Here is a 16,035-nt window from a genome sequence, read left to right as displayed (position 1 = left end):
AGTGGATGTGAGCTAAGATGCCAACTCAAATTGTTTTTTGTTTTTTTTTATGGCCACGACACAGCATTCAGGATCTTAGTTCCCCAACCAGGGATCGAACCCATGCCCCAGGCAATGGTAGTAGGGAGTCTTAACCACTGGACCCAGGGAAGTCTGCCAACTCAGAGCACCGTGGCTCACTCCATCACTAGTTGAAGTAACTGGACTGTCTAAGACAATAGTCTTTCTTCCTTTTATTTATTTATTTATTTTTGGTTTTTCTTTTGATTTGATTTTTTTTTATTTTTAAAATTTTTTATTTTGTATTGAGGTATATAGGGCTTCCTTGTAGCTCAGTCAGTTAAAAAGTCTGCCTGCAGTACAAGAGACCCAGGTTTGATCCCTAGGTTGGGAAGATCCCCTGAAGAGGGAAATGGCAACCCACTCCAGTATCCTTGCCTGGAAAATCTCATGGACAGAGGAGCCTGGTAGGCTACAGTCCATGGGGTCACAAAGAGTCGGGCACGACTGAGCGACTAACACTTACTTACTTTATTGGGGTGTAGCCAGTTAGCAAACAATGTTCTGATAGTTTTGGGTGAACTGCAAAGGGAACCAGTCATACATACACATGTATTCATTCTCCTTCAAACACCCCTTGCATCCAGGCTGCACATAACGTTGAGCAGCATTCCTTGTGCTATACTAAGATGATTTTCTAAGTTAGCTATCAATTGTGATTGGAATGTCAGACATACAACTACATACAGAATGGTGTGATAGTAAATGTGTATAGTTTTAAGCCACTAAGTTTAGAGTAACTTGCTCAGCCTCAGTAGAAACTAATGCAGAATGAGAATGAGTGGGCATGATACTTTGAATATGTGTAATAAAACAAGGATGAATAACACTAGTGTGATGTCTTTTGTTATTTATTTTCATTAATAACCCACAGATGAGACTTTTTAAAGTGATAAAGGAGTCTAAAGGCAGTAATAAATGTGTTTTAGGTGCCCATCCTTTTCCTGTCATCAAAGAGGAGAAATGGTGTTTAGAATGTAAGTACAGGCTAGTAAGTGATTCAAGTTCCAAGAGCAGTTTAAGAAGAAGGGTGCTATTATTTATTGTTTTAATTTATTTTATTGAAGTATAGTTGATTTACCGTGCCACATTAATTTCTGCCATACAGCAAAGCGATTCAGTTATACATGCATAGACTTTTTTTTCTTATTCCTTTCCATTATGGTTTATCTGGGATATTGCATATATGGGTGCTGTTATTTAGAGTTGGTTTTGATCAGCATGCTGAGACCAATGTCTAATACCCCGTTTACTGCACTTTTAAAGCCATGTAAGTTTACACCCTAAGATTTAGTGTTCCCAAAAATAAATATATGTTCAATAGCATGGCATTTCCAAATTGTTGCTCATGCATTGGACTAAATTCTCTTATATTACCCACTTGTTCCGTTCTGCCTTAGATAGGATCAATTGTGGTCTTAACATGTTTTTTAGATACTTGAGAGATTTAGCTGAAACTGTTACCTTTAAGAGAAATTTCACACAGTTTATTTCTACTCCAGCTTCCAAAATTGCCAAAGCAGGAAAATACATATTTTCATATTTGATAATTAGCTCTATATTTATTTACATATCTGTTTCAGTAAGAGGCTTTTAAAATATACAAGTTCAGATGATATAGAGAGTTTTATATTTTTGGACTACTTTTTGCTATCTCCTCCTGGTGGCTCAGACAGTAAAGAATCTGCCTGCACTGCAGGAGACCCAAGTTTGATCCCTGGGTCAGGAAGATCCTCTGGAGGAAGAAATGGCAACCCACTCCAGTATTCTTGCCTGAAGAATTCCATGGACAGAGGAGCCTGGTGGGCTACAGTCCATGGGATCATAAAGAGTTGGATACAGCTGAGTGATTAACACTTGATAATTAACTTTCCTTCTCATAAATTACAGTAATTTTTTGTGAACAAGGTAATGTTTTCCTGAATTTGTATTGGAATTTACACCCAACTTGTGGTTTTTTTCCCCTACCTCTCTCAAAATAATATTGAAAAGAACCAATCCATTTAAAACTGAATGGATATCAAGCAGATACCCATGCTGTTAAGTGATAACTAAATTCTGAGGAAGGAAATTAATGGTTACTGCCTGGTTGTTGGTTTTCTTTCTTACTGCATATATACCTAGATCAGTCTTCTACTTACTCTAAATTAGACCTCAAGTTGTACATCTTTTAGGTAAATAGGAATGAATGTATACTTTTTATTTTTATATCCAAACAGTTGCCCCTGATGACCCCAGCAGAAAAATAGATGGCGACACCATTATTTTTTCCAAAGTTCAAGAAAGATCAAGTGCAGTGTATCAGTGCAATGCCTCTAACGAATATGGATATTTACTGGCAAACGCATTTGTAAATGTGCTGGGTAAGCTCTCCCTTTATTAAAGACATGGCAGATTCTGTTAATGACCATTGTTTTTTTTCATTCATTCAGCAGAAATACATTAAGCATCTGCTATGTAGTGGCATAGAACTTGGAGCTGGAAGGGATATAGGAAGATAGATAAGATAGAATCTGATGGTTACATTGTGCTAAACCCCTCGAAAGGAAAAGGGGTTGGTTTGCTCTTAATAACTGAATGTGACTATTGTACCATCCTTAGAAACTGACAAGTCAAATGAAAATTTCATGATTGTGATTTTTGAAAATCATTTGTTAATCATAATGTTTAACACTGATCTAAGTCGCAGATGTACATTTATTTATCAATTCATAATAATATGTTTAGAAAACTATGACATAAATGTTCTGAAGTGATTGGTTTTTGTGAACATTATATTTCCCTTATGGGACAAAAATGATTAAAATACCAGATTTGTTAGAAATAAAATTAATATGAGAATGGTTTTCATGATACCAAGGAATTATATATCAACTCTTTAAGTGGAGTAGGCTCCCTTTCAAATAAAATTAAGGTCAGAAAGCCAACCCATATATGGTATTTTTTCCTTCATGCTTGAAACTAAGGTTAGTAAAATCACATGAAGAGTTGAGCCATCATGATGTTGATGGATGTACAGGAAGCAGTTCCAATTCTGGTTGTGTTTTGAGTCATCATCATTCTGCTTTTTTCTGCCAACTTGTGTGTTCTGATGGGCCATTCAACAAAAATATATTTAGTCATTATTTTGTGCCAGATACTGTGCTGGTTTATGGAGAGAAAACAGTAAAAAGTCCCATTCCTTGCCTGCAAGGAACTCACAGTGTAGTAGGAGATACAAAGAAGTCAGTTGTTACAAACTATGCCTGAGTAAGATGCAAACATGAGGCAGAGGGAGAAAACTTGTGTTTTTCCACCTTGAGTGACCAGTAGGGTCACACCTGCCTGAGAACGTAAGGGGAGAGATACATTGGCTGTGCCTTATCATGAACTCTAATGACCTTAAAAAGATGCAGAAATACACAGTGGGCCTAAATGTTTATTTTATCTTAATATTTACTTTACCTTTTCACAACATTTTTAGCTGAGCCACCACGAATCCTTACATCTGCAAACACACTCTATCAGGTCATCGCAAACAGACCTGCCTTACTGGACTGTGCCTTCTTTGGGTCTCCTCTGCCTACCATCGAGTGGTAAGTAGTGGTCCTGTCTGTTTGTCATATTTACATTTGCTAGAGCTTTCAGATTTCTCAGTGTGTAGGGTTTTAGTCAGAGCACAGATAGGAGAAAAAGCAGGGAAGAAGCTATCATCTTATTAATTATTAAATGTATTCACAAATATTTATTAATGACCTGCTCTATGCTAAATACTATCACATGGATAATCTTCTTGGCAGTATGCTTTGTCCACCCTAGAGGGATATATAAATGTTTTTGAAAAAAAAATTAAAATTACAGTGCCACAGTATCACCTGGGATGTCACGAATGATGGCTGGAGAGATAGGTTGAGGGACATTCCTTGATCATAAAATATCATCTGAGGTGAGAGAAGGGTCCATAAGCTTAAAAACAGAATTTGCTATTACTAGTGTTCTCCCACTGAGCATGCTGGCTTGGATCCAGTCAAGCTCCCCCCGTGTCTTTCACTCCCTCTTTAGACCATTCCATTTCACATATCCTTCCTGGTACTAGTCCTGTTCATCCTCCCAGCTTGCTTTAGCCTGAGCTGAAAGAGACCAGGCCAAGAGAGGCAACAGGGCAGAAAGAATGAGTGAAAGAAAATTAGAACATTCATTTATGGATCCTCTGTCAGCTGGCAGACACTGTGTGGGACTCTACTTCTTGCTGTGAGATTAAAGCCAGGTATTGGATTAAAACACAAACACAGATGCTTATGTAGAAAATTTCCTAGCAAAGGAGAAGAGTTAATGCTTAGTCTTACACCTCTTTTCATCCATCCTCACTTCTTCTGAACTTTTTATTTTGTGCTGTGGGTATGGTCAGTTAACAATGTTGGGATAGTTTCTGGTGGACAGCAAATGGACTCAGTCATACATATCCGTGTATCCATGCCCCCCCAAGCCACCCTCCCATCCAGGCTGCTATACAACATTGGGCAGAGTTCCATGTGCTATACAGTGGGTTCTTGTTGGTTACCCATTTTAAATATAGCAGTGTGTACATGTCCATCCCAAGTGAAATTCGCTCAGTCTTGTCTGACTCTTTGCAACCCCATGGACCTGTCAGGCTCCTCTGTTCACGGGATTCTCTAGGCAAGAATCCTGGAATGGGTAGCCATTCCCCCCTCCAGGGGATCTTCCCAATCTGGGGATCGAACCCAGGTCTCCCACATTGCAGGCACATCCTTCATGGTTTGAGCCACTAGGGAAGCCCATCCCAAACTCCCTAACTGTCCCACCTGCAACCATAAGTTCATTCTCTAAGTCTGTTAGTCCATCCTCACTTCTCTTCATGCTAGCCCAGAAGCTGAATGTAGATGTACCTTACATGTATGCTTTTTTATTTTTCCTCTCTGAATATTATTTTGTTTATACTCTCAGAAGTACAACCCTTGTAACCTTGATGTTGAAATCTCTGCAGATGGAGTTACAGACACATCACTGTAGGAGGAAAAGGTCAAAAGGAGCAGTCTCCATTTTGTCTGTTTTTTCATTTATTAGAGATAAAATAGATAATAATGTGGTTATTAAATTAGGACTCTCTCATAATGAAAATTATCACTTAAGTATTTAGTATTATCACCCTCATTCTTTAAGCACCGTTTATCACTGAGCCCTCCAGTTTGACATCCTGTCTTTGCATTGACCCCCCTGCCCCAGCCCCCCTGACCGACAGGCATGCAGTATGCTTACACAGATTTGAAGTCTGCGAGCATTATCTGGTAATGCAGATCATGGTGTGTTGACCTTGAACAGGGCATTTTATGTCTGACTTCAAACTATGATGTGTTTTTCTTCTCACGGTTTTTTCTTCTCTTTGTTTTTCTTCTCATGGTTTTCATAATGAAGGTTTAAGGACGCTAAAGGAAGTGCTCTTCGTGAAGATATTTATGTTTTACATGAAAATGGAACTTTGGAAATTCCTGTGGCCCAGAAGGACAGCACGGGAACTTATACATGCGTCGCGCGGAATAAGTTAGGAATGGCCAAGAATGATGTTCACCTGGAAATCAAAGGTGAGGCAGAGGTGGCAAACATTTTTTTATGTATTATGTGACTTTGAGCAAATTCTCCAGGTTTTGAAAAGAATTTATTTTATTGAAGTATAGTTGGTTTATAATGTTGTGCTAATTTCTACTGTATAGAAAAGTGATTCAGTTATATATATGTGTGTGTGTGTGTATATATACATTCTTTTTCATATTCTTTTCCATTGTGGTTTATCACAGCATATTGAATATATTTCCCTGTGCTACACAGTAGAACCTTGTTGCTTATCCATCCTATATGTAATATTTTGCATCTGCTAATCCCAACTTCCAATCCATCCCTCCCCCACCCTCCTCTGTCTTGGCAACCACAAGTCTGTTCTCTATATTATGATTTTGTTAAATTCTCCAGCTTTGGCAATGGATAACAGTAACTTTCCATTTCAGATCCAACACGGATCATTAAACAGCCTGAATATGCAGTTGTGCAAAGAGGGAACACTGTGTCCTTTGAGTGCAAAGTGAAACACGATCACACCTTAATCCCCACTGTCACGTGGCTGAAAGACCACGGGGAGCTGCCCAGTGACGGAAGGTATTTGAAGACAATGCCTTTCCTTTCTCATCCTTGTCTCTTTAAGCTGCTCTTGAACTAGAGGTTTATTATATAGTGACTTTTTTTGAAGATTTGTTGACGTGGACCATTTTTAAAGCCTGTATTGAATTTGTTAAAATATCATTTCTATTCCATGTTTTCTGCTTGAAGCATGTGGGATCTTAGCTTCCCGGCCAGGGATCGAACCCTCACCCCCCTGCCATGAAAGGCAAAGTCTTAACCAGTGGACTGCTAGGGAAGTCCTTCTATAGTGACTTAATGGTTATGTGTCTAAAATTTCTGCTCTCTCTTCAAAGTAGATATTCCTTTCCTTTCCCTGCTGTAAATTGTTCAGACCTAGAAGGGTATCAAGTTATGGAAATAAGACCCTGAGAATGTTTGTCATATTTGTGTGCGGTGTTCTCTGTAATTCAGGATGCACAAATTCCTTTCAGATCTTGGACAACGTCCATTGTTTTCTGCCATGTACAGTGCAGTCTCAACAGATGTTTTCGTTCCCTTTTACAAATAAGCAGAAATGTGATCTCTTTAATCATCAGAGTGTGCCTGAATCCTCATCAGTATTTTACAGGACTCTAGTTTTTATTTGGATGAGGAGTTTTCTTTTCATTTTACCTAAAGCCAATAGAAGGAGGAGGAGAAAAATAAAACAAGTAAAGAATTTGAAAGAGCCTGAGCATGCTGCATTCCTCTAGCTTGGAATGGAGGAAAGGTCATGCCTATTTTCAGGTGGGTTTGATGAAGTACACAGTTGAACGGGAGAATTTAGCAGATACAGGGGGGCTACAGTCATCACCCCAGTGGGAAGGAATGCTATCTGCTGGTAGAAATGGTTTCTGTGGCTTTTTTTCAACTGTGCCTTAATGGTGCCCTCTTGCCTGTAGATGTTCCTTAAAAGAACTATGTGGCCTTTTCTGTGCCCAGGGTTTCCATCTAGTTCTGTGCTTCAACTGATCAGTTTTATCTCTGGGATCTGAATTGATAAAGATGAGAAGGAAGTATGAAGAAATGACCATTGGACTAAGTTAGCTAAAGGTTTAGCTTGGAAATCCCCTGTGAAGACAGTTAATGATTTATGTGGCTTCGTTAAAACCATGCATGAATCCTATTTGCATAGATTTTTGACCCACTGGGTAAACTGTCATGCTTACAAGAAACTTCTAGAAAATTCCTCTTAGTGATTGGTGATCTAAATATTCCTGTTTCTAGTGATAAACCTGATTGGTATTGTTTGCATTTATTTTCTTCTATTGCAAATCATTTTTCCTATTGCAAATTATGCATGTGGAAAAATGATACAAAGTTTCTGCAGTAAATGATGAATTCTTTACCCATAAAAAAGAATGAAATAATGCCATTTGCAGCAACATGGATGGATCTAGACATTATCATACTAAGTGAAGGAAGTCAAACAAAGAAAAATACCATATGATATCACTTATATATGGAATCTAGAAAAATGATACAAATGAACTTATTTATAAAACAGAAATAGACCTATCATAGACTTAGAAAACAAACTTACAGTAACCAAAGGTGAAAGGAATGGGGTCGGAGTAAATTGGGTTTTGGGATTAACAGATGCACACTACTATATGTAAAATAGATGAACAGCAAGAACCTACTGTATAGTACAGGGAATTATATTCAACATCTTGTAATAACCTATAATGGAAAAGCATCTGAAAAAGAGAATATGTACATACATATATATGTGTGTGTGTATATATATATACTCTTATTATTTATATTCTTATTCATTTATATATGTTTAAGTATATATGTATATGACTGAATCACTTTGCTGTATACATGAAACATTGTAAATCAGCTATATATACTTCAATGAAAAATAAACAACAATAATTATAAATTACTTAAAATATGCACTGTTAAAAATTGAGCTGGATGAGTGGTAGTCTCAGAAGCCATAGGAAGGCCCTTTAGTCAGGGTAACTGGAACTGCCCCCACCTCAGCCCCAGGTCTTGAGGAAGTGCCTAAAACTCCAGAGGCATGGTTGAAAGCCACAAGACCAGAGGACTCGCCATCATTTCAAAACAAGCTTCTCATTCGTTCAAAGTATTTTCCAACTATAATCATTATCAGAGTGACATGTATTGTTCAGGATTTTAGCTCTGATGCGCTGCTGATCTTTATCACCTTTCCCTTCTATCAAATTCACCGTTGTTCTCATGCCAGTAAGGTGGTTATGGGGTGTGGTTGGGTGTCCCGTTCAGCCGCTCTGAATGTGTGATAATTGCAGGTTCACTGTTGACAAGGACCATTTGGTGGTCGCGGATGTCAGCGATGATGATGGCGGGACCTACACGTGTGTGGCCAACACAACTCTGGACAACGTTTCAGCCAGCGCTGTGCTTAGCGTCGTCGGTAAGAACTAAAACACATATAGTACAACCCGCTACCCTGTTTTAGGCTGAAAGGAAAAATTGTCAATTGTAACTATTTTCTTCTTGTTACAGTTTTACCATTTTATAGGTGAGTTAAATACCCACATCTTTTTTGAAAGATTCCTTTGAGGAAATAATTCCAGTATAAATGTACCCTGTAGCAGCTGGAATTAACTGGAATTAAAATGGTGGTTAGGCATATTAGTGATATTTTTATAAGACAGAGCAGTTCATCTACTTTTATTTAAAATTGAAGAGGTTTTACCCCCAAATTGTCACTGTATGTTTATCAATGCCATGCCTCGCAGCTAAACATAAGGCTCAGTTTTATAATCTTAATCATGCTCAGTCCTTGTCTTTTTGTGCTATATCTTTCCATTACTAATTTTGATTAAAATCGTTTATATTACTGTCCTTTCTAGCTCCTACTCCAACTCCAGCTCCCATTTACGGTAAACTAATATGAGTCCTTTTTCTCTGTTATCTTTTGAACAATATCACACATGCAGAAAAATTCCTTGACTTTCTTATCTCGATCACGTCATTGTGTTTCTTTAAGGACAGGGGCTCTGTCAGATGTTCAACTGTGTTGTCCATTTCCTGCTGTGAATCATTTTTTCATTATAACCCTGGAACTTCTCACTGCATATATTGCCACTCAAGTCCAAGTATTTCATGTGTTGTTACAAAGTCATTGAATTTAATGGAAGTCCCTCTTTGATATCATTTCTTTGTAAAGTAGCATAGTGCTTTTCAAAAGCTATTGTCCACATTTTACAGACAGGAAAAGCAATTTCATATATCATTCCACAAATTAGATCTTCAATCTATTAAAAGTTGTTTTGGAAAGCTAAATGTTGTTTGGGGGTTCCCTTTTCAAGATATTTACATAGGAAAACAATGGATGTCTAGAACAACATTTGACCTTTGTGTCAGAGAAAGCCACCAATTCACACTGTGTTCCCAGAAGATAAATCACTAAAGATAGACAAAAAAGAGGACACTTCCATATCATGTTGATTTTTCTGAGTTGGAAAAATAAATCAGAATTTTTTTCCTGAAATCTTTTTGATTAAAGAACCCTCATCTTTTTTCAGTGTTAAATACAAAAATTAATTTTGTGGCAAAAACTCAGCTGGATTTTACAGATACCATGAATTATACTATAGAATACCTGTCCTTTATAGACATTTACTGTTTCTTTACTAGTATCAAAGAAGTGCATACATTTTTATATGGCTTCTGGTTTGTCCGAGAGGCAGAGTTACTGCCAAGAGCAAGGTCAGGAAAAGACCCAAGTGGAACATTAACTCTCTGGATTTCAAATGCACCATTAGAAAAGGGAGATGTGCTCCTGGGACACCTTCATCCCAAAAGGTGTCTATACCCTGGTGTCCTCTGAGAACAAACACACCTCCCCATATGCCTGACTAGTCCCGAGCATCCCCAGAAGGTATACAGGTTGAGGGCTAGCTGCACAGCGTCAATTTTATAATTCCCTTAAAAATATGAATATTCTTCAGGTGCCCCCAAATCTGTAACTTAGCATGTTTCAGAAAGAATATTTGCAGCTTCTTTTAACAGTACATGCATTTACCTGTATTTTGTTTTTCAGCGTTTGCCATTCTCTGTTTCCCATTTGTTAGAAATTCAGCTTCCATATTATTGTCTCTGTTTGTGCTCGTCTATGTTTATGAAAAGATACACACTGAGAGTGCTGGAGAACCATACTTGTCCATTCCACTGGCTTTGGTGACAAGGGGCTTAGTTTCAATTGAAAAAGATACAAGCAGAGCTCATGGAGCGGTTCTCCTGGACGTGTATGTGTGTTCCCAGCAGCCTCAGCTCTTTTCATTTCCTTCGGTTGCATGCTCATTGGCCGTTACGTGCTCTGTGTCTTTAAGAGTCCCCTCTGTGAATAGTAGCACAAGTCATGGAGAACCTCGAGGTCAGATGGTTAACTGTGATGTATGTGTTTGATCTACAGATGTCCCAAATCCTCCCTTTGATTTAGAATTGACAGATCAACTCGACAGGAGTGTTCAGCTGTCATGGACCCCAGGCGATGACAACAATAGTCCTATTACAAGTATGTGATATCATTTGCGTTTTCACTGGTAAACTTTATGATTATTTTCAAAGCATTCTGTCACATGCAATTGAAATTTCCCACAGAGATATTTCCTGGCATGCTCTGCTTCATTTCCCAGGGAACCAAAACATTTATTTATGGCTCACCTCTCCTCAGAGCTGGAGTCATTCTTGGTTACAGTTTCTGGTTTGGGACACTGATGGACAAATATGTTAATTAAGTGAATAGACTGTCCTTTTGTGTTAAAGATCCATGAGACTCACCCTCAATTTCTATCAAAGCAGGAAGATATATTGCAAGATATTTTGCCTATTAATATGGGAGAAAATAACAAGAAGACCAGTCCAAATCTTAGAAAACTGAGACTTGGTAAGTAAAGTGACTTTTCAAACCCTCAACTGGTAACAGAACTCAGTGTAGACATCTGAGGTGTCTTTCTTTCCATTAGCCCTTGCTATAAAGTGACACATTCACCCGTGTTAACTCCTCAAACTCCTCACTTTGATGACATCAGCCTAGAGAGATTATTTGGGAAAGAGCCCATGGAAGATAAAAGGGAGAGAAAGCAGGCGTAGGCAGGAAAGATCTTCAGACTGTAATGCAGGTCTGATGTCTGTGAAAGGAGAGCGGCAGGAGGAGTGTGTGGGCGAGTTCTCAGACTCCAGCACAGATCGTCTCCGCCAGGTCAGCAGGGACCGCAGGGGAGGTTCCACGGAGCGTGGGGCTGAGTCTGGGGCCCTCCCTGCGCTCAGTCGCTGGGCTAGCTCAGGTAGAGGTGGCCGCACGGGGATGCCGCAGCTGGTCCTTGGGAAGCGGGCAGCAGGAAGAGCCTGCTGTTGACATTCCTGGTAGCGGGTTCTCTCTCGAAAAGAGATCTGAGTAGTGCATGTATATGTGTGTGTACATATACATGTATACATATATATAGACACTGTACACAATAATACAGTAGTAAGTTTTTTTTGTCTTATTTGTGTCCTCAACTAAAATATACACTCCATATGGGCAGAGATTTTTGACTAACTTGTTTCAGAAGAATGCGTGATACATAATAGGTACTCGATAGATATTTGTTGAATGAATGAATGAATGAATGAAGAGTAGAAATGCCTTGAAATCTGATGAGGTCATTTTGGGCAATAAAAAGTCTCTAAGCATCCTCATCAGCTAAGTCTGGCTAATATACTGGATGAACAGGAAGACTTGGCATGAATGAAGTGAGTGTTCTGATCAAGGACTGAAAATCCATTGAGAAAGGAGCATCACTAAAGAACAGAAGACAGAGGAGAGGTTTTTGCTTAATTTCATTGGAACTATTCTGCTTTACAGCAGGTATAATAAATCAACATGCACATCATTTCAGAATTATCTTAGTCACTGGAAAGCAATTTAGTCTTCATGCAGCATAAACATATTACAGACTTGTGTCTGCTCTCTTAAGTATCTGTTTGATTTTAAAACCTTAAGCTTATCCATAGTCTAATTTTACTAAGCTCTTCAGTATCCTTATGGCGTGGTCCCTCAGCTGATTTTATTCTCTAGGCTGATGTCATCAAGGTGAGGAGTTAACACTGGTGAATGTGTCACTTTATAGCAAGGGCTAATGGAAAGAAAGATACCTCAGATGCCTGCACTGAGCTCTGATACCAGTTGCGGGTTTGAAGTGTCACTTTACTTACCTAACCCTAACCCCGATGCTAACCCTAACCCTCCATATACATGTATAAATTGACATTGTACACATTTAGTTCTGTCTCTGCATCTGCTTTCTAGAGGAGTCAAATATAAGCATATATATACACATGGCTGTGTGTGTGTGTGTGTGTCCATGTTTACACCACACAAAGAACAAAGCAGGAGAAGGAGATTAAAGAATACAGGGGTAAGGGATATAATTACAAACAAGGTGGTTAGGAAAAGCTACATTAATAAGGTAATATTTCTCTGGAAAACAGTATGGTGTTTCCTTAAAAAAAAAAAAAAACTGAAAATAGAGTTACCATGTGATCCAGCAATCCCATCCCTGTGCTCATATCCAGAAAAGATGAAAGCCCTAATTCAAAAAGACACATGTACCCCAATATTCATTGCAGCACTGTTTACAGTAATCTGCCAAGACATGGAAGTAACTTAAGTGTCCATCAACACGTGAATGAGTGAAAAAATGGAATACTCCTCAGCCATAAAAAATGAAGTAATGCCATTTGCAGCAACATGGATGAGCCTAGAAATTATCATACTAAGTGAAGTAAGACAGAGAAGACAAATATTACATGATATCACCTATATATGAATCTAAAAAACAGTACAAATGAACATATCTACAAAGCAGAAGCAGACTCATAGACATAGAATACAAATTTATGGTTACCAAAGGGAAAGTCAGGAGGAATAAATTAGGAATTTTGGATTAACAGGTCTACACTACTGTATGTGAAATAGATAAACAAGGATTTACTGTTTAGCACAGGGAACTATATTCAATATATTGTAATAAACTGTAATGGAAAAGAATGGGAAATGATTATAGTTTCATTCGTCTATATATATATTACCAAATCACTTTGCTATATATCTGAAACTAGCACAATATTGAAGATCAACTATGCATCAATTACAAAATAATCAATTTTTAAAAAAGAAGGTAACGTTTGTGTATGTCAGTTAAGACATGAAGAGGGAGGTACTGAACCCACTATGTAGTTATCTGGAGGAAGAATTTCCCAGGGAGAGCAAGAGAAAGAGCAAAGGCCCTGAGACAGGAGCATGTCTGCTCAGAAGCCACTGTAGCTGGAGTGAGATGAACAAGAGGACGTGAAGTAGGAGAGAAGGTCAAAGGGGCAGAGAGTTGGTGGGTGGAGTGGGATGTGCATGTGTAGGGCCGTGTATTCCATTGTAGGGGTTGGGAGGGAATTGGAGGGACTTAAATAGAGGAATGGATCACACTGGGATTCCCCAATGGCTCAGCAGTAAAAAATCCCCTGCAATGCAGGAGAAACAGGATCAGTCCCTGGGTTGGGAAGATCCCCTTGGAGAAGGAAATGGCAATCCACTCCGGTGTTCTTACCTGGGAAATCTCATGGACAGAGGAGCCTGTCAGGCTACAGACCATGGGATTGCAAAAGAGTCAGACATTAATTTTTGACTAAACAAGAGTGGATCACACTGGCTATTCTGCTGACAATAGTCTATGGAGAAACAGGAGGGTAGCAAGGTGGTGAGACCAGGCAGGACCATGGTTCTCAAACCATACACTGAAATACCATGCAGAACCTCAGCACACTCACAGGCGTGCCTCCAGATGTTAAGTTTGTGATTTTTAAATTTTGTTTTTTTAAAAAACATACAGTGACATCTGTCAGACACCCCATGAAATACTAGCTGGAGGTAGTTCACAGTTTGAGTTTTAATAGTGCCAAGTCACATTGTGACAATGTCATACCTCTGCAAAGCCTTTGCTGTGATAAAAGGCAAGTACTGTGTGAAAATCAGTGTAAAACAGGAAAGGAGGAAGGTGGTATCTACTGTGTTGACAAGGTTAGGGAAGTTGTGTGGTTTCCTGTTCATTTTAAGTTAAGACATAAACACTTACTAGTTTATATGGACCTAACTCCTTACTCCTTGGAAATGTTAGGCATTTCTTTTGACATAAAGGAGCCATGAAAAAAAGTACTGGGACACTAAGCCCAGCATGACTGAGAAGTTTGGGAACTTGTGAGTTAGGAGGTTATGCAGTAACTCACACAAGAAATCTTCACGTCTTATATTAGCTCATGGGAATGGAGGAGCTGAGAAGTGGTAAGCTGAAATTTTGCATATATTTAAAAAATACAGCCAACAGGACTGTTGAGCATTTGAGAGAAAGAGAGGAATCAAAAAGGACTTCAAAAGATTCTGACCAGAGTTGTCACTACCAGTTGGGCTGGAGATTGGGATCAGTCTTGGTCACATCCAATTTGAGATGCCATACTCAACAAACAAGTGGAATTCTTGAGTAGGTGATTAAGTATCCAAAACTGCAGTTCAGGGGAGAGATAGAGGCTAAAAATATAAATGTGAAGGTCATTGGTTTATGAAACTGGAGATCACCAACAAATTAATGTAGATTAGAAGGAGAACTCTAAGTGATGAGCTTATGAGCAGTGCAACACATATTTCTAGTTCATTTCTGTATCTATAATTCGTATCATGGTACATGGCAAGTAGTAGATAATGAATATCTAAATACCCTTTTTTTCCATGTATTTTTTAATTAAAGTTTACTTGATTTACAATGTTGTTCATTTCACGTGTACAGCAGAGTGATTCACTTATACCTATTTTTTCACATTCTAGGTTATTACAAAATATTGATTATAGTTTCCTGTGCTGTACCATACGTCTTTGTTGGTTATCTCTTTTATATAGAGTACTGTGTTTATATCAATCCCAAACTCCTCATTTATCCCTCCCCCTACATTTCTCCTTTGATGACCATGTTTGTTTTTTATGTCACTGGGTCTATTTCTGTTTTGTATAGAAGTTCATTTGCTTCATTTTCTTTTGGATTAAACATATAAGCAATATTGTATGTCATTTGTCTTTCTCTGCCTTGGTTACTTCACTTAATATTGTAATGTCTAGGTCCATCCATGTTGCCACATGTGGCATTATGTCATTCTTTATGGCTGTGTAATATTCCATTGTATTTATGTACTATATCTTCTTTATGCATTCATCTGTCAATGGACATCTAGATTGCTTCTATATTTTGGCTATTGTAAATAGTACTGCACTGTGGTACATTCATCTTTTCTAATAAATACCTGTTTTTACAAGGATAAAATACACATACCACAACATGTTCATAGAGACAGAGAGAAGGTATCCATTAAAAAGTAAGTCTTCCTCCAACCCCTGATTCTCAGTTCCTCCAGGGACACCAGTATTACAGTTTGTGTCCTCTGAGAAGTAACACATGTACATTCAAGCACATGTGTATCTGTGTACATCATAGTAAATCTTTCTATGTTTACACAACTGTAGTGTCCAGCACACACTGGATCATGTTCTAAACCCTTCTTGGTTTCACTTGACAATATATTTTAGAAATCATTCTGTTTCAGTACATGTGGAGCAGCCCTATTCATTTTTTACAGCTGCAGAATATTCCATTGTGTGGATGCATCATAATTTATTTAATCAGTGTTCTATTGATGAACATTTAGTTTGCTTGAAATTAGGTTGTTTCACTTGCAAACAATGCTGCATGTGGATTCCTTTTCATGTGTCTTTGAACATATGCATAAGTACGTTTATTCAAAATA

General features: G+C 38.3%; 1 protein-coding gene across 1 annotated transcript in view; it reads left to right on the top strand.

Moving 5' to 3' along the window:
* Positions 1-16,035, top strand: part of NRCAM (neuronal cell adhesion molecule) — a 321,909-nt gene that overhangs the window by 262,260 nt on the left and 43,614 nt on the right. The window contains exons 13-18 of the mRNA XM_065938640.1: positions 2,280-2,423; positions 3,524-3,635; positions 5,473-5,639; positions 6,060-6,207; positions 8,493-8,617; positions 10,625-10,726. Coding sequence (XP_065794712.1) covers positions 2,280-2,423; positions 3,524-3,635; positions 5,473-5,639; positions 6,060-6,207; positions 8,493-8,617; positions 10,625-10,726 — 798 coding nt within the window. The remainder of the gene's footprint in view (positions 1-2,279; positions 2,424-3,523; positions 3,636-5,472; positions 5,640-6,059; positions 6,208-8,492; positions 8,618-10,624; positions 10,727-16,035) is intronic.

This window comes from Muntiacus reevesi, chromosome 6 (genome assembly GCF_963930625.1).
Source record: "Muntiacus reevesi chromosome 6, mMunRee1.1, whole genome shotgun sequence".
Classification (NCBI taxonomy): Eukaryota; Metazoa; Chordata; class Mammalia; order Artiodactyla; family Cervidae; genus Muntiacus; species Muntiacus reevesi.
The sequence above is the reverse complement of the archived record's forward strand: the minus strand, read 5'-3'. Positions and strand labels throughout refer to the sequence as shown.